This window comes from Mytilus galloprovincialis, chromosome 4 (genome assembly GCF_965363235.1).
Source record: "Mytilus galloprovincialis chromosome 4, xbMytGall1.hap1.1, whole genome shotgun sequence".
NCBI classification, from domain to species: domain Eukaryota; kingdom Metazoa; phylum Mollusca; class Bivalvia; order Mytilida; family Mytilidae; genus Mytilus; species Mytilus galloprovincialis.
This window is the reverse complement of record NC_134841.1, coordinates 21,881,691-21,905,941: the sequence shown is the minus strand read 5'-3', so window position 1 is coordinate 21,905,941 and position 24,251 is coordinate 21,881,691. Positions and strand designations below refer to the sequence as shown.

The following is a 24,251-nucleotide window of genomic DNA, read 5'->3' as shown; positions in this document are numbered from 1 at the left end:
ATTAAATGTGCATTTAAAAAGTCAGAATGTGAATATATATGTTCAAACTCTTTTAGGTCATTTTTAGTAGCAATAAACAAAAAAACTATGTCAATTGGACATGCTTTGATACTATATCTGCTCTTGAATTTTTACTAGATAACATTTTTGTTCGCTTTGGAGATTCCGTATATCGTCAGGTTATCGGAGATCCAATGGGGACTAACTGTGCACCACTTATTGCGGACCTGTTTTTGTATTGTTATGAGTTACAATTTATGACAAAAATCAGCAAAGACCCATCGAAACAACATCTGATACACAAATTTAATAATACTTTTAGATATTTGGATGATATTTTAGCTCTCAATAATGACGACTTCAGTATGTATACTAAATTAATTTATCCTGTTGAACTTACTTTAAATAAAGCTAATACTAACAATGACCACTGCCCTTTCCTCGATCTTGATATATATATCATTAACAGAAAGCTTAACACTAAAATTTATGATAAAAGAGATGATTTCTCATTTCCTATCGTTAAATATCCATTTTTAGATGGTGACGTTCCCTTGTCACCATCTTACGGTGTTTATTTATCTCAACTTGTACGATTCGCTCGTGTATGTAACAATGTTTATGATTTTAACGAGAGAAATTTATGTATTACTGAAAAATTATTACACCAGGGTTTTCGATATCACAAACTAGTCAAAACATTTACTAAATTTTATCATCGGTATAAGGACATCATTCGTAAATATAGCTCAACATGCAGACTTCTTATACGTTCAGGTATTTCACATCCAATATTTTATGGAAATATTTTTTATAAAGCACAAAAATGTCAGTATTCACCTCAGAAGCTAACAAAACCTTTAAATTTTAAATAGACTTATTAAGAAGGGATATAGTTATGATACTGTTGTCAGGTCATTAAAGATTGCCTATTTTGGCGTTAATATTGATTCACTTATAGGGTCTTTGCATCGGAACTAAACACATTTATTATTAATAAACCAGTTGCTGGCATGACACGGGTTATGTTCTTCTCATATATGTTATGATGGTATGATACTAAACCCCTCATGGGGAGGATTGTGCCTGATATTCATATGATGAAGACATAATTTTTCAATCAGTTTAATTGAAGTCCGGAGCTGGCATGTCAGTTAACTGCTAGTAGTCTGATGTTATTTATGTATTATTGTCATTTTGTTTATTTCATTTGGTTACATCTTCTGACATCAGACTCGGACTTCTCTTGAACTGAATTTTAATGTGCGTATTGTTATGCGTTTACTTTTCTGCATTGGCTAGAGGTATAGGGGGAGGGTTGAGATCTCACAAACATGTTTAACCCCGCCGCATTTTTGTGCCTGTCCCAAGTCAGGAGCCTCTGGCCTTTGTGAGTCTTGTATTATTTTAACTTTTAGTTTCTTGTGTATAATTTGGAGTTTAGTATGGTGCTTTATCACTGAACCAGTATATATTTGTTTAGCGGCCAGCTGAAGGATGCCTCCGGGTGCGAGAATTTCATGTTGCATTGAAGACCTGTTGGTGACCTTCTGCTGTTGTCCGCTCTATGGTCAGGTTGTTGTCTCTTTGGCACATTCCCCATTTCCATTCTCAATTTTATTTTGGTCTTTCTTTTACAAGCTCAGAATTCTGGAGATACCAGAAAATCAAGTTACAGTTTTGGCTAAATAATCAGAAAAATTTCACCAATTCTTAATTTAAGGATGTACTAACGTGAAATTTAAAATTGATATTTTAAGTCGAAAGAGCATTAGTTCAGAAACAAAATAAGATAAAAATATTAATAGGTTATATAGTTCCTTTCCAAGATATTTGAGTTTTAAAAGCTGGCAAGAAAAGACTGACACAGACTTATTACCTCATGTACATGTATGTATTGGTTTATTTGGGTCTCATATCGAAAGTAAAGAAATAATTTTGGTAAATGACCTTTATATGATCTATTGAAGTCTTTTATGAAAAGAAAAATTGGTGTTATGGGGTAAAATAATTTACCCTGTATGACAGGGAAGAAACCAAGGAGTCTGAACATTTGACATAAATTCCCAAACCTCTTTAATCTCTACTGAGTTACTATAAGTTATTAGTTCCAATTATCAAAACAACAAATGCTAAAGATTTAAATAACTGTAACATAGAATTAAGTATTCTCAAAGAACATATAACAAGAACAGCAGGAAACCAAAATCAAGTTATGATTATTTATTGTTATAAAAATCACTGAATGATCAATCAATACAAAAATATACATCAAACTAAATTATAAGATTATGATGCTCTATTTTTTAAAGAATAACTTTTTATGACATGAGCATTGTAACCTGTGACTAGCAGTTTAAAGGCAAGCATCAAATTAAAAATAACAATAAAATGTACTTTGAATTTCTACATGGTATAATACTTTGAATTTCTACATGGTATAATACTTTTAATCAATTGTGTTGACTATTTTGCATTAAATATGTAAAGCAATCAAATCTTTCAAGTGAAATGTTCTAACAATCTGAAATAAAAGTAAATTACATAAAGTTGTAATCTGTGTTATTGGACACACTTGGGGACCAGAAAAAAATGTCAGATTTACTCAGTTTTTTCTGCAAGGATATGCATATTTTGGGACCATGCAAATGTGTTGGTTAAAGCAGGATGTTGGAATACTGATGTGTTTGATTAGGCAGGTTACACTGTATATACATTTTTATCTTGCAGTTATTCTTTAGATTGACATTTTTCAATAGAAGTCTTGCATATGTGTGTCAGAGTATATAAACTAATAATAACTAAGTGATTTAAAATAATTTTGGCATCTATTTATACAAATTTATATTTGGCTTCTAAAACTTCTGTCTGTTGTACCTGATGGACAATTTACCTAGCTCTGCGGCTTGTACTGGAATATATATTGTATGTTACTAGCAGGACAATTAAAACTATCGAGTCTTTTGGTTTTGCCTTTCAATAGTTCAGGCTCTTTTCGTTGAATATATCAATAGAGCAAATGATAATATAATAAATTACATTACAATGATGATATATAAAAAATCTTATTTAAAGATGCTTTGTATGCAGCTAATGATAAAAACCACACAATTCTAGTGCCAAAGTGTGAAAAGCAAACTAAAAAATGTGCTAAACATAATTCTTTAAACAGTACAATAATTCTAAAAATATGGAATGATTAAACAGAAAGTAATCAGTTACCTAAACATTACAGTAATCTTTAAAAGAAAAAACAAATCATTAAAATTACCTGGCTTATACTTTTGTATTGGTTGGTAGACTCTTTTTTGTCTACAAAAGACTACACAGTGACAATTGAAACAAAAAGTTAAAAGGCCAAAATATCTACAAAGCTGAAGAGGACCCAAAATTAAGAAATTAATAAAAAAGTAAATGGATATATTAAACAAACAAAAATAATTTCAACCAATAAATAAATTCTTATTAGATTGAAGAGGGAACCTGAATTAATTAAAACCATAGTCAGTCATTACAATGGCTACCAAGGGATAATACTAGGTTAAAATAATGAAATTGAATGGAGAGATTTGTCATGCAGTAATCTCCTATGTAGTCTATGATACTACCCTTTATTCAATCCCATTAAAAAGAAATAGGAAGAGATTCTTTTTACAGCCAATATATCCTGGCCTGGATGGAACTTTAGAATGAGAAAACAATATACTGGTAGCATGATTCTTTTCAGTCATCTATAATAATTGTAAACATTCACAAATAAAAAAAAAAAAATTTTGATACCTCTTTGAATAAAACCTTTTGAATGGCTTATCTTTTGTCTTCCTTGATTGATTACTACTAAAAGAGGAGAAAGCATAATTAGGCCTCTCATGTTAACATTTAAAATCAATAATAAAAACTTAAAATCTGCCACTGCAAAAATGATGGTACTTAGGATAGGGCCAGATGCCTTGATACAAGCCAAATACAGACCTCTCCTTGATTTGATCTAAATGATTCTTTAACAAGTATTTGAAAAAGAATCTGTTATTAAAGTAAGCTAAGTGAAACTATCTAACAATGAGTAAAACTATAGTTGAATATTATGTAAGGCCTTTAAACAGAACTTATAGCTTCCTAACAACTAATAACAAACATTTTGGTACAACTTATGGCAAATGGACTAAGAGCAGCCTTGTTAACACAGACATAAACTTTAAAGTTATTACATCTTATCATCATTAATCATCACAGAGAGCTTGTGTAATATAAACCACAACCTTATTACTAAATTCATCTGATATACATTTACACATATATTAAAACGAGTGTTTTCTTCCCTGTAAATCTTTGTACACTCATAGGCATTAATCTGCTCACATGAATATTGTTGTGTATGTTGGCACCTTTGACTTGATCACTGGTAAGGCTTCCTGGAAAAGTGAAAAAGAAACAAACTTTAAATCAATCAATAAATATATAATATAACCTGCGTTGATCAAACAATTTTTGAACTGATTGAAGCAGATGTCTTAAGGTGTCAGACCACCAATTAAAAATCCCTATCTGTTCAACTAAATTATGCAATTTTCACAGCTTTCTAAATATTTTACCTTAAGTTTAACTGAATAGAAACCAGTTATATCCTTAATTGTACATGTATCAGCTTTCTACATGCCAATTTTCACCATACCTTTAAAGCCTTCTAACAAAATAACTGACCTTCAAACAGAGGTACTCCAAAAAAAAAACCTGGTTTTCTGGAAATCTAAAATTAGTATACTATGGAGCGCATTAATCCTCAATTTTTAATGCAAACTCATATACAAGAAAATTTTGGCTCAAAATGATCTAGATTTATTTCTCTTTCACCAAAAGTTTCATTTCTGCAAATTTGTTGGTTAGTTTCAGTAAACCAGGACATCAAAAGCACCATTTTGTGTCAGAGTAGGACTACTTTTACATACGTTCTAAATTGGAGGGAGTAATTGGTGGTCTGTGACACCTAGAGTAAAAGATTTTTATTTATATACTCACTATACATTTTTAAGAGGAGTCATCGAGAAATTTACAACAAAGAAAATTTCAATTACTTGTTTATATTGAAATATATATATATAAGATATAAATTAAATTACATTAGCACAATGGGTTTATTATCATAGTTGCAATCCTAATGAATCTTTCGCAGAAAAACATATGCTTGTGTCAAGTACATTGAAGACTAAAAGTATGCTAACAATTTATAACAAAAAGAATAGTGTAAGGTAAAAAATGCCTTCAAATGATAACATCCAAAATCAGAAGGTAAACTACAATTACCTTGATCTTTGACCTAGTGAATTCAAAATCAAAAGGGATGTATTGTCATTTCATTGAGCATTATCAAATCTGATATGGTAAAAAACAATCACATGGTTCATAAGACATGTGGAAATCAAATTTCATTTTATTCATATCTGCTATGACCTTGATATTTGATCCTAAAATCAAAACATTTCTTCCTCATTCCTAGAAACAATATTTACCAAAGTTTATAAATAGTTAGACAAATGATCTGGTGATTCAAAAGAAAACATATGAAAACCAAAATGTAAGGTTATTTTGTGACACTGACCTTCGATCCCCTAATCATTCTCTTCCAAATGGGTATTATCCTTCCAATTTTTGCAATTATATTCTTAAAGTCTCAAACAATTTTGTTTTAGACTAAAATATATACCTCTGGACATCATTTATAATATCCCAAACCAAGTTTTACATTGTTGCAACTCAACTAAATAATACATTGCTTATTCCCACTACAGAGATGCAAACAGTTTTTTTTCCTGTCAGACATTGGGGCCTACAGGGTACCAAGTTTTGCCAGACCCATCACATTTCTGCCAGACATATTTTTTTACTCAAATAATCTATGCTTGTAATATAATGAAAAAAAAAAATCAGCCCCCTCCCCCCTTTTTTTTCCCTTTTACACACTCCTAGATGTTGAGTATTAAAGTATTATCAGTTTCAACCCAAGAAATTGTTAATTTTTCAGGAATAAATTTCAGCAGTTAATCAAAATGAAATTCTTACTGTCTATATATAACAATGAAATGTAACTGTTTCCTGTTAAGGGGGTTTCCCAAATTTTCCCGCCTAAAAGCACATGACTTTCAACAATTGTAAACAAGTTAAAGCATTCAATTTGTGATCATGGATTACAGCTTTTAATTACTTTAATTTGGATATAGATATTCAACTGAAGGTACAGTCAAGCAATGTTTTTACTTTTTTTTCTGGATTAAAAGGAATTTGAAAGAAAAGTATAAAAAATAGAATAATCTTCGACATCAAAACAGACTATCTGAAATATAAATGAATATTCAGTGACCCATATATTTTTTGAACTCTGCTACAGAGGTCAAAGTTACATCATTTTTCAAACCAGTGGTGTGTATTCTCTGTTACAATTTAATATGAGGCAGGCATAACCTGTAAATGGGGACGAAGTCTGTATGAATTATTTTTTTGTAACTTAAATATTTGTTTAAAAAAAAAGAAACGGAAATACCGTAACGTTTCCGATTTTGGTTCTGTTGTTAGGGATTTAGTGAGGGCCCTCATGGGGTTTTTGATTATGTGATTACTTGGCCGTTTTTTTAATGATTATTTGATTATTAAGCCAAATATTTCATGATTATTTGATTACCTAGGACTGTATTTTTAGTTTATGATTATTTGATTACTAAAGATAAGCAAATATTTAATGATTATGTGATTATATTGGCAAAAAAATGGTGATTATGTGATTACTAGGACCCCCCCATGAGGGGCCTCTTTAGTTGTGACGTTATTTAAATTATGACGTCATATGCAATGTAAACAAAGAAACGCTATCATCAGGTAACGTTTTTTCATATCAAGGAATTATTAAAAATGAAATTGGTATTGCGCGTTCCTTCCTATTTTATACTAGACTGATAAATATATATTTTACTCAAAGTTTCATACAAACGAGACCGGAAAAAGGAAGTACATTGTACATTTCTGCGCCGGTCCGGGAATTCAAAACACGACAAAAAAAATTTGAACGATTTTGAGTTCATTAGTTTACAATGAAAAATTCGGGAAATTTTCCCGTATTTTTTTTTTATTGAATTTTCTACTGTTATTGGGGACTCCGTCCCCATATCAACTGCATTTGATATAAATATTTCAATAAAACAACGATGTCAAACTTACGATTTCAAAACTGAAATTTATTCTGCAAAAGGTTTACTTTTTATTTTTTAAGGGAGTATATTTGGAAGCTGTGTCATGCTATAATATTTATCATTAAAACAGTTTGCACTCACGATTTCTAATTACTATTATGTAATCGAAGCCTTGAATGTTGTTCTATCTTATCATGCAACATAGTTGTAAAACCTCAATTTTATAAGCAAAATACTCTGTTTGGGCCGACGAGGAATTAAGTTTTGGTTGACCCAAGCAAACTTAAATATTACCGGCCATCAGGTCCTGCACAGCTGCGAGTTTTGCCGGACCTGCTTAAATTCTGCCCCTCATGTCCGACAGGTCTGATGATTAGTTGCATCTCTGCTATTAAGAGTAAAAGTTCATTAATTTATAACAAGACTAACCTTTCCCCCATTTTGTTCAAAAGTCTGTAATGCTGTTGTTATTTTATCTCTAAACTTTTTATCCATCATTCTTTTGGAAACCTGAAAAATTGAATTCCCTTTAAGATAATGATCATTCAATCTTAGTTGGTTAGTTGTGTTATGGCTATTACCTTATACTAATAATACTGGGTCAAATTAATTAAACAATGGAATTGGAAGTTAGTATATAAGGCAGCTAGGAACTTGCAATTGTTTGTCTTATATGGATATTTTAAACAAAAATAGTTTCTATTAATCATGTTGGAAGGTAAATAGTAAACACATTTGTTTAGACACACATGTCTTTTGTGATATACTGTGGATTCAATTATTTTCGTGGGTACCAATTTTCCTGGAATAAGGAAAACTCACATGTTTCGTGGATATTTGATTTCGTGGTTTGCTTACAAGCCTATAGAAATTATGTTATTCGTTGAACATTTGATTTCGTGGTTCACCTGTACCCAAGAAATACACGAAAAGTGGTATCAAACAAATAATAATGAATCCACCTCATGTTGCCCCATGCACGTCTTTTCTGATTTCATTATTTTAAAAGTTGCTGTCACAAAATTATACACTGTATATCCTCTTAATTTATTTGAACAATAACAAAAAAACACTAAACGTTTGAAAAGATGTATGATAATGGTCTTGCTGTAATATAATAAAATTTTTGTCTTGTCATTTGTCTGAAATAGCTATTTTTGACATGACCAATTTTTTAAACACTGACATACAATAATATTTCTTTAAAAACTTTAATTGAGTGATCTTGCTGAATCATTTTAGAAACATGCTTTGTATGCAGCTACATGTAATCATATCTAAAGTTTGTTTTATTAAATGATGAGCAAATCAGCCCTGCAGTGTTACAGTCTGATTTTTAACAAATTTCTATCAAACTTACAGGAACAAGAAGATTTTTGAGATGTGGATTTAAGTGAGGTCCTGTCAGATTACTTAATTGTATTGTGGCCTCTAGTCCTGCTGCAAATACATCACTGTTTTTGTTGCCCTGAAAAAAAAATCACACCAAATCAAACATTAGATGAAATTAATTAACTTCTTGCTATGAAATATATTGTTAAAATCAAAGAGCTGAATAGCTCTGAGGGGAAAGACGGCCCTTGTTTCTATTTCATTTTTTTTTAGGGAGGGTATCTTTTGATAGTCTTCATATAAAGAATGAAAAAAAAAGAACAGCTAGAACATGTGGAAGGTTGACACTATTGGAATCAATTGTTGTTTAATGTAATTTCGTTTCTTTAGTTTAGGATTCAATTTAGACCAATGGAAGAGATCTGCATGATCTAAATCTAAACATTCAATTAAAGTTGATAGTTAATTATCTAAAATCCAACTAGTTGAATTCTGTCATTTAACAACAACTACAATTATTTTTGAAATCTTAATAGTGTACGACTGAACTGCAGGCTAGGGCCATTTTCCATTTTTTGTGACAGTACTCTTAAGATTCTAAATTTTTTTCTTAAGAAAGTTAGGACTGAAAAATCTATTCAGTTTTAAATTTCCATTGATAAAGTTCCCAGTTACATATCTCATAACAGGGATACAGGTACTAATAAAAATAACAATATGATTGATGTAAACTGTGTGAAGCTTGTTTCCAAATCCTACATTTTGAAATATTTGTAAAATTTCATGAATAAAGAGGTTTAAACTACAAAATGCAACATTTGTAATTTTTTTGGTAACTATTACAATGATTATGTTGGTACACAAAATTTAGTTTTAATGGAAGACTACTTATCATAAACTAAATGTCACATTTTAAGTATTTACTTTAGCGGATAATTAGCTCATAAATTGAGGTGCTCCTGAATTGGAGGAAGATTCTCAAAACAGACATTTTCAGAAAAAAATGGAAAAGATCGTTTCTCTCCCCATCTCATGTAGCCCCTCGGACTTCCTGTTTACTTTGAAAGTTGTTGACCTACAAATTAAAGTTTTGCATGTTGATGTTTGAATCATCTACAGCAAACATCATTATGTTTAAATTTAACAAATACTATTTTTTAATAAGTGCACAATCTTTGAGAATGATTTAAATAACCAGTGAAGGATATCCCTGCTTATGCGTAGTGTGGCATTCCAACAATGACGTCACTATAAAAATTATATAATGTAGGTTGGATATATTTAGAATATCTCGTCATACTGATTTTTCCGGATTGTAAAAGAAACGTAAATAGTGTAAAGGAGAGCTCAATATACGATAATTTCGAGAGAAACAGAAGGGAAATGTGTAAAAAAAGTGTTTAAAGTCAATTTATTCATTTGTGTCTCCCCATCTCATCATTCTCAGTAAGATTTGTTGGGGGGTTTTCCACGCTATAAAAACAAAATGAATGATGTAAGGGAATGTCACTCTGGTCAACCCCATTGGGGATTGACGGCTTGAAGCCGTCTTCCCCAAAAACATGGTGATGACATTAAGACAGCATATCAGCAATAAGATTACTACAAAAAATATTCAATGTGTCAATGTATTATTGTTAGCAACCACCAATTAGACATATATTTTAGGAAGCTCTCATCTATCTAAGGTTGATGGTTTTCTCTGGGCACTCCAGCTTCCTCCACTAAAAAAAATGGCCACGAAATAGCCCAAAAGGGTTGCTTAAAAGTGGCATTGCAAACACAAAAATTCAAATTCTAATGGACAAGTGTACTAAATTTCAAGGTGGTGTGACAATGGCTTCATGTTAAACCACTTCAAACCAAAACTTTAACCTTATGTATAGAATTTTGGTAGGAATGATAGTACTTACTAGGGCAGCTCTAAGACCATAGCAGACTTTTGGCAGAAGTGGTAATACTTTCTCAATGGCACCATTGGATTCTAACATTTCTTTAAAACCTGTTCTTGCAACAAATGAGTATGGATGTATGCTTTCTTGAAGACCCTTTATCATAAAATAAAGATAACATTATATGAGAAAAATGTATTATTCTCAATGACAATGATGACATTATGTGAGTTTTTTAATGAACAAAAGTGATACATATGTAACAATAAAATAAAATTGTTGATATGAAATTTTATTATTTTAAATGACAATTCACAACTTTTATTCAATATAAAGAGTCTCTCTGAATGAATCAAAAACTGAATGCTGACATCTTATAATCCTTCCCATTGAACAACGGTTTCTTTATTCTCAGAATGATACTGATATCAAGCTATGTCCAAAACCCACTTCTAGTGAAACCTGTAGATATTTATGCATTAATGCAGGGAGGCATATATTAAATATGAAACGGCTGATTTAATTTTGACTTTCCTGATACCAGCTGGTCTCTTATATGCAAACAAGTTAAATGGAAAATGGAGTTGAGGTATGTGTCAAAGAGACAACAACCTGACCAAAGAGAAGAAAACAGCTCAAGGCCACCAATGGATTTTTAACACATGGAGAAAATATTGTACCCAGAGAAGGACTTTAGTGCATGAATGTATGCAAACGGGATTGAATAAAATGAGTTTAACTTAATTTAGACCTGATTTATTTGATGTCTAGGTCAATACACCTTATTGCTATTGCCTGCTGCCCAGAGAATCTGTCCTGCTTGAACTATTGACGTCATAAAACAATCAGTTTTCAATTGTGGTGTCCGATATTTTGTAATATGATGTCAAAATTATATGGGAACCTGTATGATGTCCAGTAATGGCGGACAAATAGAGATAAGGTGTATACAAGTAGTTTATTAGATCAATATCATTTCCAGACAGAATAAATAAGTGATTTCCTTCGCATGTGATTGATCACACATCATCTTAACTGTAGTGAACTCTTGACACAATATAAAATGTGAGTTTGTTTGTGTGTGATACTTTTATCTTTGAAAGTCCTAAAAAATTAGTGAAAATGATAAAATAAATGTCTGTATATCTATATTTAAATCCTGCAATCTGATATCAGTTACAAATACTTTATAGATCATCCTACCTCTGATAGAGTTACTAACACAGGATCAAAAGGAAGTTGTTCTGGAGGAGTGTCCCATCCTAATTTGTGTTTCACAGATCCATGTTGTAACCTGCATACATAAACAAGAAATTTAACTTAAATATTTTCTTCCTTCTTGTTCATGTACATGTTCTATACCTTAGTTCATATACAAATTTCTACTTGATTGATGGAAATATTTGATGAAATAATCTTATTATGTAGCATAGTTAACATCTTTAAACATCTTTGAGGATAATCATTAAATGGAACATAAATATTAATCATAATTTGATTTTACTTCTACAAAATAAATTTTTTAAATTATTAAGATTTAAATAAAACAAAGTGTTGAATATACATCAACAATGATCAATGGGACAGCAATCCAACACCAAATAATTGCCTTCAACTGAACAACAGACTTACATTGAATTGACTTTATCTGAAAATCACCAAAATACTTTCAGTTTTTGAATTTTCATTATCAGATCTAGAGGACTCATCAATATTTGTTAACCAATCCAAGTCCCTACTAACACAGGGTTCTCAATAAAGGCATCAGCAAAAGAAGGTAGAACATCTGTGACATATATAAACTCAGTCAACATTTAATTCTATGCTGACCTGGTAGAATCTTGATAGGCTGGCAGATTTTGAGAACCATCCATTTTATAATTAATCAAATGTAATTTCAAAGAATAGCCGTAATGAGATATATCAGAATATTCAACCTTCTTAATCAAATATGCCAAATAGCAATAAAAGGAACCTAAATATTTGTGTTTAGTTACTGTAAATTTAGAAATATTATTACTGCAATTTTGGTTAATATATAGACAAAATGCCAGATTAATTATTGAGATTTCAGGAAATCTGGCTGCATAGAACAGTGGCGGATCCAGAAATTTTCATAAGTGGGGGCCCACTGACTGACATAAGAGGGGGCCCGCTCCAGTCACGCTTCAGTGATTCCCTATATAAGCAACCAAATTTTTTCCCTAAAAGGGGGGCCCGGGCCCCCAGGGCCCCCCTCTAAATCCGCCTCTGTAGAATCTATATACAGCCACATTGGTATATGAATCAGATATATGTATCTGAATAAGAGTTATTATTTTTGCGATACTAACCCAGTCACATTACATACATTAATGAAAACCTTGCAATAACTTCTGAATTTACAGTATTATGAAATAGAACAAACCTGCATGGTACCCCTCCCTTTGTATAGACAGCTGCAAATGCTGATTGACCCTTTGTTGATGAACTAAACTGAAAATATACATTAAATAATAAAACTAATTAATTCATACTGACAGAAACATATCCTCAATCATGTCAATTGACAATGGTCATGTGGTAGTGTTCTTGTTTCAGTCCAAGGCAATGCCAAACCAAAGACTAAAATTGTTATCAGCTGCCTCTTTATGTTTGCACCTCTCCTAAGTCAGGAGCTTGTTGTTGTTTGTTGGTTTGGTTAATAAGTGTTTCTTGTAAAAAAATTTGTTTGTAATGTTAATTAGACTGTTATTTTCCTGTTTGAATTGTTTTACACATGTCATCATGAGGCCCTTTATAGCTTGCTGTTCAGTTTGAGCAAGGCTCAGTGTTGAAGGCTGTACTTTGACCTGTATAATTGTTTACATTTTTTAAACATTGTGACTTGGATGGCTAGTTGTCTAATTAGCACTCATACCACATCTTCTTATTTATATTATATATAATAAGTATTTGACATTAACAATATACATTAAATAATGAAACAAATTATAGTGAAATGCAGTCAAGTTTAGCATTTGATAGTTCATTGATAACATTCTGGCGTATCACAAACAACTTGTAACGTCTCATTTCATTGGTTGAAAGATTCAAATACAATCCACAATCGTAGTGTGCATGTGAATTGACACAGGTGACTGACTATGGAATGTACTATGTTACTACGAACGTAAAAAACAAGGATTTAACAATGCGTTTACAAATCTTGGTCAAAAGAATTAAATAAATGTTTTGTGAATTCATTATAGTTGTGTCGTAATATTATACTGCAGCAACATAATTATCTTGTACCACATTATGAAAAAATGTATGGATAAAATAAAATACATGTGCCATCTTTATACCAAGGAATTGTATATTTAAATATACAATTCCTTGTTTATACGGACCACTTTTAATTTCTTCCAATGTCGTAGTTAGGCACGACATCAAAAGATCGATGTATGATAAAAAACTTTAATCAAATAGTTTGGGGGTGGGGGTTAAAATTCTGCAAGTTTTGTATATCTAAAATCGATTTTTACATATATCCCTATTGGTAAATCAATTTTTCCCAAATTAAGTTAAGAGGGGGGTGGGGGGTCAGTGAAAAAACTATGTGAATTAAGTTTTTTATCCTACATTGAACTTTTGATGTCATCCCTTACTTATAATTTCATAATACTGATCCATTACAATAATTAGAATGATTTATGAAGGTTTCACATTCCTCTTACAGTGTTTTCATGCTATAAAACGAACATACCGGTAGAATGTTACACTTGCAGTAGCTAAGCATTTGGTCATTCAGAAATTACGTATCATTTAATACGGAGCAAATTGTCCCCGAAATATAGAAACAAAGCAACAATAATCGTATCATTTGTGCACGGGAAAGAAGACGTAGTATATATATGCAATGTACTATCATGGTCAACACGAAATTCAAATGAATTCAGTGAAGGCATGTTGGTGTAAAAAGGATTGATTTGTTACATCGGCGAAGTTTTTTCTTTTGTATGTGTGGAACTAAAATAATAAATAAATAATTGTAAGAAATATCGTAGACTAGTTTATAAGGAACAATGTAAATGTACTTTTTTCGATTTCAATTGGCTGAAAACTTATCTTTTAATTTCATACTAAAAATATAGTTGAACTATCCCCCAAAGTGACGTGTAGTATGCATGCGTATTTAAAATGAAATACAAAATCATACATGTAAGATAAACTGAGAATCGAAATATTAAGAAACTACTATGTAATAAGGATGACTGAATGCATGTACAAGAAGGGACCCAACCGCTTTTTATCGATACATTTAATAAATAAACACGCTTTTAAAAACTGATTGTTATCTATGTAACTATTTAAATATTTACAATATATAATTTACGTTCGTTTTTCAACCGAGAATAGTAAAACGGTTAATTATAAAATTCATAAAGTATATCGCTGGAGTTTATAAAGTATACTCCTTCCACTGTGCCATGGTTTGCCATCTCCATTTTTCTCTAAACAAAGTATGGTTGGTTACATGGTCTGAATTTACTATGAATTCCGGATTTTTTCTCAAAACTAAGTTTACTGAATCAGAAAAAAAATCACGCTTTTTTTTAGTCGAATACCTAAAACTTGCGAAAGATATGAAAAGGCAGGATGAGCAACTTGGCAAACCTGTTACTAATAAGTTTTAAAATTTTACTATTGCACAAAATTATGAATTCAATGAATATTACATGCACATGTATAAAAGCTAGAATTGCTATGGGATAACCAAGAACACAATCACGTACGTGAATACGACGATGGAAGGTTATAACAACCTTGACCGGCTACGTGAATACTGATCAGTCCATTCAACTTATAGTACGCATGTTCTATTTTCTCAGGTGTGAGGTCAAAGGTTTGAATTGACCAATGAAAACGATCGTTCCTTTACGAGTTCATCTAATAAAGTTTGTTTGACTGATTACGTCACACTACCTTTCGCTAAGCTTTACCACATATGAGTGTAATTCACATAAACAGAATCACAGACAATGGATATAAACAAGTGCCTGTGAATAAAAATAAGGTTATAACTCCCTTGCACAGACAAATAAGGGCTGAAAAATATTGATTGTTCTCTTAAAGGTGTAATACCACCCTAATCATGCTAACAGTCTTTGTTAAATTAGCACTTTTTATAAAATTGTGCAGAATATATCTTTGTTTCAAAACTGTATTTCTGTTTCTTTTAAAACAGATTTTGAAGTTAATATGTTTGAATTAAAAAAAAAATTCATTCATTGAGACTTCATCCCCTTTCACAGGTAAGGGCCAGCCAGAAGCAGGACAAATCGCCCTAGCTACTAGCAAATAGCCCCACTTTTCACTAACTCGCCCCACTTTTGAAAAGGGTTAAATCTTGTTATATTACTCCTGCAAACTCGACCCACATAATGAAAATGTAAATACATATTACGTATCTAGATGAATATGTAATTTTCATGTCTGCCAATTCAACTTGCCCCACTTAAATGAAAACTATCTACACAGAATACAAAAAAAACTATGCTGTCTTTTTCTGTTTTATTTCAACCTAAAAAAAAGACCAAAAAAACAAGAATGTGTCCCCAGTACACGGATGCCCCACTCGCACTTTCATTTTCTATGTTCAGTGGACTGTGAAATTGGGGTCAGAACTCTAATTTGACATTAAAATTAGAAAGATCATATAATAAGGAACATATATACTAAGTTTCAAGTTGATTGGACTTCAACTTCATCAAAAACTACCTCGACCAAAAACTTTAACCTGAAGTGGGACGAATGAACGAACGGAGCCACAGACCAGAAAACATAATGCCCCTCTACTATCGTAGGTGGGGCATAAAAATGCACTTCTAGCATTGTCACTAGTGGGGCTAGTTGGTAGCCATTTAATTCTATGGCAGACACTTCAACGGTATATTACTTCTATTTTTTTCTTAAGTGTTGAGAGTTGGCATGACTCAATATTAGGATTTTCCTATTTTTCATAAGTGGGGTGAGTTGGCATAACTCAATTTATAAGGATTTTACTATTTTTCACAATTGGGACAAGTTGATGTTCAAGTCACCAAAACGATGCAGGACGTAAAGGCCATACTGCCATGACGTCCATAGGATGAAACGGCCATACCCTGAAAAGATGAAACGGCCATAGTACAAAAACGGCCATACTTTGTAAAGACGTATTATCCATGGTTTTTTTTTTTTTTTAGATGTTATATATGAATTATTTTGGTACTTATAGATGGTTATTTTAACTTTTTTTAATAACCTATACTGTTTTAACATTATTTATCATGTTTTTAAAATTTCGTTATATCATTTGTTTATGCATTATACAGGAATGTGTTTAATCTAATAAAATATTAAAATATCATATTGTTTTCTAAATGATTTTTTAATATCTTCCGTATAACAAACAGAACAAAATGAACAAATATGAATGACTGTATCTGAATGGGAGACTAATTTCTGTCAAAATTATAACTATAAGATTAGTTTTGAAATATAAAACAAGGTAATCAAGTAACGATTAAGTTTTAAATTTAAGAAGATTGCCAATTGCTTAGTATTACTTCTTTGATGAACACAAGTATTAATTATGCTTTTGTCAAGAAATTCAAAAGGAAATACAAATCGAGATCACTATAAAAACACAGCACCCAAGCTGAGTTCAAGCGGAGTACAAACATACATTGGGTAGGGAAATTCTTATAAAAATACAAGCTGTTTGGAGTCTATTTGATGTACCGGCCTTGATTTATAAAAGTAACACAGCTTTGCAATACAGGTATTTACAAATTTATTAGTTATGTAGTGTTTCATTTGAATCATATATAGTTCGTACTTTCGGTCATATTTTAGATACATTTTTTTTTACTTTAATTTTGGTTTTAACCCTTCCCTGAAAAGACTTAATTCAATATTAAATGATATTTGCATTAAAATTTGTCCAATAACTGGACCAAAAAAGATATTAATTAAATTATATAAAAAAGAAGATGTGGTATGATTGCGGTATGAATCCGATGATGAGACAACTCTCCATCAGAGACGGAATGATGTCACCTATTGTTTATTATGCATATTGTTTAATATATTGTTTGTAATATGCCAAATGTATACACTGTACATGTACTTGATTATTCTGAGGAGCCGTAAGGCTCAAAGTTAATAAAGAATTTGAATTTGAATTTGATTACCTATTGAAAAAAAAACACATCATAAATCATATTAATCCAATCATTGTCGGGGCGTGTGTCTCTGTTTAATGCAAAGTATACAAATTTCGGAGGTGTTAATCCTTTAATTAGTTTTGGTGATTGCCAATTATCAAACAATGTTACAAATATTAATGTGAATTTATTTATTTTGAATTATATATATTTGACGTCTTTTTTTATAATTTTTGTTCAAAAATACACTTTTATATTTTGTTTCACTACTTTTATACATATGTTTTTCGTTCAGGTTCCAGCAGTAAATAATAGAAGCACCACCAGCACCAGCATCCGCACAACCACTTGACGTTACGTTACCAGACCATTCATTTGATATTACACTAACTTTATTGAGTTCATGAATTAGAGTGAGTGTGAATATAGATCTATGTTAAATATTTGGTGAAATGTGTATGCAGTGGAATAAAAGAATGAGTGACCATGAATATATGAGAGAAAAATGAGATGGTTAATTGAAAAAATGTATGCAAGATGAATTTTCATATGTATATATGTATTTTATTACATTTCAATGCTTGTATAGTTTATATGTTTGTTGTACATGTATATTTGTTTATCGGTATAACTGAAATGATAAATAAAATATGTTTAACAAAAATATTATCTTTTTGTGTTTTCTTATACTAGAGTATATTGGTATGATTTTCCCTAATACATTTCTGTCAGATATTACGGGTAATTTGTTATGTTATTGGAAAATTCTACAGTAGTCTCTGTCTTGAAAAGATGTTCTGCAAATGGAATGACTCTAAACTATAAGAAAGAAGAAAAATACAGAATTATTAAACTATGTGATGATCATGACAAATCAAATATAACTCGAATGAGTTGCCTTCCTTAGAGTTAACCTTTACACTGAGGCTCCCTGTTTTGAATTTCACGAAGATTGAGATTGAGAAGATATTAATTGTTTAGAATTATATTTTTTCACAGATATAATAAAATTGAAGATCTGTAACATGTGCTTGTATTTATCAAGGACGTATAATTAACTGATACGTCCTTGTATTTATATATCGTCATCGATAGCGACAGTCAACATTCCTAAAGTTTAAACTTCATATAAAATAAGATGCTTTTATATCACATTACGATAAAAATGATTCTTCAGAAATTGTTTACAACTGATAATGAAGAAATAATCAATATACTTACGTAATACGGCCCCAACGAGTGATGATGATCAAGCAAAGATTACTCTTACAAGAATAAATAAAGGTGCACAGTACATCTCTTGTGCAGAAAAAAATACTAAAATATCATATTTAAATTATTAGTATGAATAAATACTTATTTTATTATTATATTTTAAGTTATAATCTCAATAAAAAAAAAATTAAAGTGTGGACGATACGTCTCACAATGTGTGGCCGATATGTCCCATGGACGATGTGGCCGTATGGCGGACACATCCTATGGCCGTCATGGAAGTATGGCCGTCGCGTCTCGAAAGCCACCAAAATACTGATACTGTGGCACTTTTTACTGCTTTATTTAAACAGGTACATATACAACGGGAAAGCATCTTTTTCCATAAGTGGGGCGAGTTGGCATTATTAAATTCATCATAGTTTATCTATATTTGTCATGAGTGGGGCAAGTTGGTACACCTTATAAAGCCTTATTTCAGCGGGAGTTTAACCATTTTCATAAGTGAGGCGAGTTATCCAACCTATTTTCCATGGGATTTTACCCTTTTCATAAGTTAGGCGAGTTGGTAAACAAGAGTGGAGCAATTTTGTAGGTAGTGGGCTGAGAGGTCAGGGTCAGAAACTTGAATTTAGCTACTATGCTAACGAGACTGGACGGCGAGAACACAGAAGAGACAAAAGCCAAACTACAAACAGTGGCATATTACATTGACAGAATGGGCAGATTTAATACTACTGTCCCACAATCCCAATCTTAACCAGCGCATACCAATTTAAAGCACATGGAAAAAAATACGTTGAGGAAAACCGCACATTGAGACAATTCGTGCCAACAGGCCTTAAGATTGAGGATTGAGGTGAAAAAGTGGGGCGATTTGTCATGGTTTCTACCAGCCACATGTTATTGGTAAAGTTTATGAAATTCCACTTACAGGGTCTACTGTTTTAGGGTTTAATTTATCTGATGGTTTAGACACTCTTGTGCTGGCAGAACTCTCTGATTTTGAACTTGCTGCTTTGTTTGCACTAAAAAGTGGTGTTCTGGATGGCAAGCCTCCTGAACCCAGCCTTTTCTGTCCTGATGTTGCCATCAATAATTTAAGTTCTGAATTAAACTATTAAATTCAACATGATTTCTTTTAGATCGAATAGTTAATTTAACTTTGTTGTTTACAACTTCGTCTGCATTAAGTTTAAAACTGGTTCTGAAATATGATTTAAAGCAAGAATAACACTCAATAAATACCGAAAACCAGTCTTTTAAAAACCGGAAGTATTTTGCCGGAAGTAGACTGTTTCTACGACAATATATCCATCCGCAATTTGAAAATTGTAAACCATTTTGTGGCATAATTGTAGCAACTACATTGCTTTTTATGTTAAAATAAATGAAAAGTATGAATACACCTGTAGAAGTAAAACTGCATCACGTTTTAAATTTAATGAAAATTCAAATACTAGCTCTTGAACTATTTTGTAGCGAATTCGTAAACCGACTTACTACGAAAAGCCAAACAACATGGCGTCTGCTGAACAGTTATGTGCTCTTTAAAATAAAAAAAATCCAAAATAAATAGCAAATATGGATACTAGTATACGAACTCTCTTGGCTGCAGCACAAAAACATGCAGGTACATCATGGCATAATTGTTTGAAAATGATATCTTTCTGAGAACTAGGAAACGTCCTCATAATTTAAAAAAATAAACACTCAAATTTTTAATAAAACTTTCGGTCTTCTTTTACTTTAGGGGTCCTATACTTTAGAGTTTGGGTTCAGTCATGGTTCAAGGATACAAAATATACTTTTATCTTATGCAGACGGGAAAATGAAATGTCAGTTTACACGGTTAAACGTGCAGTCCTCAGATAAAATAAATCTTTGATTAGCTCTTTATGTACTTGTTATTGTAAATAGGGCTCTTCACGATTAGTTCGGCCATATATAATGAAGGTAAAAATGGTGTGAAAAATATCATAGAAACAGCAGTTGGATTTCCCATACTTTCATACTATTTCCACCTCTCTAAAAAATCTGCCCCTATCATATACACCTTATTGCTATTTGTCCGCCATTACTGGATATCACACAGGTTCCCGTAAAATTTTGACGCCATAAAGCAAAATATCTGACGCCACAATGGAAAAGAGATTGTTGTATGCGTCAAAAGTTCAAGCGGCCGAGTCAGCCGGGATTAGCGATAAGGTGTATACACATTTTGTTTTATGATGTCAAATTTTACGGGAACCTGTGTGATATCCAGTAATGGCGGACAAATAGCGATAAGGTGTAAAAATTTGACGTCTTAAAACAAAATATCTGACGTCACAATGGAAAAGTGATTGTTGTATGCGTCAAAAGTTCAAGCGGCCGGGTCAGCCGGGATTAGCGATAAGGTGTATATAGCAGAACTAACCATGAAGAGCCCTATTAAGAACATGAAGAATGCAACAAAAAAATGCAAGAGTTTTCATCACCAGTCTGCATGGCCAAAATTTGAAGTTACACTGCCCAACCATTTGGAATCAAAAACATAGAATTTCACCATTTAAAAAAATTCAGAGAAGAACACTCCACTTTACATTAGCTGCGGAACCTTACCTCTTAGGTCCTTGTGATATTTTTTTTAACTATTTACGGACAGTCACTTGAAATTCCATTATACTGACAACAATGCATGAACAAAACAAATGAACATAATATATAGGTATAAATGAATGTAGAAATGCCCTTTACCATCAGGCATCAAACAGTGATTTTCAGCTAACACAAGGATTAGTATAGTGACTATACAAATCCTTGGCTAACGTAAGCATCAAATTGGTTAAATTTTTACAGTTATTTGTCAAATTATCCTAATTGTTAATTGTCAGAGGTCTTTGATAATTATCGTTAGCGTCATTTGTTGAAAAAAAAATAACATGATGCGTCAAAACCAGTCAATTTTTTTTATCATCTAAAAGAAAGTGTTCATTTTTTCGGCAGGCACCAAAAATTACTGTTAATGTCATTTCAACATTTCGCAAGATTTTTACTGTTATTCGTCATGAAGGTACCCCCATTACCCCCTCATAAATGTCAAAAATATGGGAACACGTAGAGCAGTCATCATTGTGTTATAATTTTAATCAATATTAAAAGTTTTAAAAAAAACTAATATGTCAACAAAAAAACCAAAATGACATATATAGAAAAGCACAAATGCAATAATGAAAGACAAGAACACATAAAATGACCATAGCACAATTACACAATGGCAGAATGTATAAAAACACAGTCATGTCAAAAGGACACTTAGTACCATAAACATGATAAATGGACCAAACAGTAAAGGTTAATAATTAACCAATTTTATACAAATAGAAAGCACTATACATGTACATGTATGATAACATGTTATTACGAAAATTTGATCCGACTCAGAATGTGTCAATTAAATAACTATCTATCAGAGACCAAATGAGGTACATATTAAATCATGAGCAATTATCAATGTTCTACAGCCTTCAACAATGTTCAACAATTCTAGAAAGAAAACCAATGGCCTATCATGCTGTTGGTTAATCAGATATTCCCCAGAAAATTGGAAAGTTACATTTAGATGCTCTTCAGATAAAAATGTGCCCTTTATCAATGTTTATGTTTAAAAAAAGTCTGAAATTAATTTGATTGCTCACGTATGCTAGTACATGTACATGTATGTTGTTAAATTTAACTTAATGTGAGTGGTAAAGAACAATATGGACCCTTCTACCATGCTCCTGATAAACATTTTGTAATTTGCATCCATACTGTCATGACTGTTCTTCTCTCAGTGTTCGCACTCCAGCATAATATTGATGTCTATGTGTTTATGCAGAAAGATATTTACACTTCACTATGTTTGAATATATTGTTCTTTCTTAGATTCTACCCACAAGTACACAGAGTCTGAGCACCAAAATTTTATACTGCAAGATATAAAATTGAATTGGCTTTTGTCTGTATGGAATTATATTATGCTGTTGCGGTGGCCTGACTGTTTATAAACCATCCAGGCAAATTATGATTTAAATATGTCCATTTTGAAAGATCATAATAATCACTGACATTTTTTTATTGACTCTGAACCTTCAAGTCCGACAAGTTTAACTGTAATAATCATGATTTCAGTATAATTTGTATTAAAATGATGTTATTGTGTTTTGCAGGGCCAGAGAAAAATCAGCCACTACATCAAGCTTACAGTTTGTTGAGAAATGTAGCTGAGAGTAAACCAGCAATAGATGCCCCTGAATCTTTTGGTCCAGATCTCTATGTCATATGTGCTGAAACTGCATTTCAGGTACAGTTTCATCACTAAAAATATGAAATGATAATATTTTTAACACAGAAAATATTAAGATTTTTTTATCTGAAATTACAGTCGAACCTCGTTGTGTCAAAGTCGGAGGGACTGGACAAAAGTATTCAACTCATCCGAGGTTCGACTCATCCGAGGTTAAGTGTGTCGTCATAAATTTTGAATGCATGAAATATGGTATGAGATTTGTGTAAACTAGATACAATGAACAGTGTGCCTTTTTAGCTCACCTGGCCCGAAGGGCCAAGTGAGCTTTTCCCATCACTTGGCGTCCGTCGTCCGTCGTCGTCGTCCGTCGTCGTTAACTTTTACAAAAATCTTCTCCTCTGAAACTACTGGGCCAAATCAAACCAAACTTGGCCACAATCATCATTGAGGTATCTAGTTTAAAAAATGTGTGGCGTGACCCGGCCAACCAACCAAGATGGCCGCCATGGCTAAAAATAGAACATAGGGGTAAAATGCAGTTTTTGGCTTATAACTCAAAAACCAAAGCATTTAGAGCAAATCTGACAGGGGTAAAATTGTTTATCAGGTCAAGATCTTTCTGCCCTCAAATTTTCAGATGAATCTGACAACCCGTTGTTGGGTTGCTGCCCCTGAATTGGTAATTTTAGGGATTTTTTGCAGTTTTTGGTTATTATCTTGAATATTATTATAGATAGAGATAAACTGTAAACAGCAATAATGTTCAGCAAAGTTAGATTTACAAATAAGCCAACATGACTAAAATGGTCAGTTGACCCCTTTAGGAGTTATTGACCTTTATAGTCAATTTTTAACCGTTTTTCGTAAATCTTAGAAATCTTTTACAAAAATCTTCTCCTCTGAAACTACTGGGCCAAATTAATCCAAGCTTGGCCACAATCATCTTTGGGGTATCTAGTTTAAAAAATGTGTGGCGTGACCTGGCCAACCAACCAAGATGGCTGCCATGGCTAAAAATAGAACATAGGGGTAAAATGCAGTTTTTGGCTTATAACTCAAAAACCAAAGCATTTAGAGCAAATCTGACATGGGTTAAAAGTGTTAATCAGGTCAAGATCTATCTCCTGAAATTTTCAGATGAATCAGACAACCTGTTGTTGGGTTGCTGCCCCTGAATTGGTATTTTTAA

The 24,251-nt window shown here is 31.9% G+C and overlaps 2 protein-coding genes across 5 annotated transcripts in view; one reads left to right on the top strand and one right to left on the bottom strand.

Moving 5' to 3' along the window:
- Positions 1 to 2,208: 2,208 nt before the first annotated feature.
- LOC143071626 (PACRG-like protein) lies at positions 2,209 to 20,009 on the bottom strand. Its single transcript, XM_076246041.1, has 7 exons — positions 19,724 to 20,009; positions 12,810 to 12,877; positions 11,606 to 11,696; positions 10,424 to 10,558; positions 8,539 to 8,646; positions 7,608 to 7,688; positions 2,209 to 4,412 (listed from the first exon to the last, which is right to left on the bottom strand). The coding sequence occupies exons 1-7, from the start codon at positions 19,880 to 19,882 to the stop codon at positions 4,356 to 4,358; spliced, it is 699 nt and encodes a 232-aa protein (XP_076102156.1). The 5' UTR covers positions 19,883 to 20,009; the 3' UTR covers positions 2,209 to 4,355.
- Positions 20,010 to 20,289: 280 nt separating this feature from the next.
- The window catches only part of LOC143071630 (cilia- and flagella-associated protein 46-like), a 79,162-nt gene continuing 75,200 nt past the window's right edge, over positions 20,290 to 24,251 (top strand). For all 4 annotated transcript variants that reach the window (XM_076246046.1, XM_076246045.1, XM_076246044.1 and 1 more), the window contains exons 1-2: positions 20,290 to 20,422; positions 22,983 to 23,116. In XM_076246046.1, coding sequence (XP_076102161.1) covers positions 20,374 to 20,422; positions 22,983 to 23,116 — 183 coding nt within the window. In that variant the 5' untranslated portion in view covers positions 20,290 to 20,373. The remainder of the gene's footprint in view (positions 20,423 to 22,982; positions 23,117 to 24,251) is intronic.

Bases quoted from the DNA above. Each gene is read 5' to 3' on its own strand.
- LOC143071626 (XM_076246041.1), bottom strand. From the start codon at position 19,882: ATGGCAACATCAGGACAGAAAAGGCTGGGTTCAGGAGGCTTGCCATCC. The intron at 12,878-19,723 runs GTAAGTGGAATT...GTATATTTTCAG, and splicing joins ACCCTAAAACAGTAGACCCT to TTTAGTTCATCAACAAAGGG. The intron at 4,413-7,607 runs GTTAGTCTTGTT...TCACTTTTCCAG, and splicing joins TTGAACAAAATGGGGGAAAG to GAAGCCTTACCAGTGATCAA.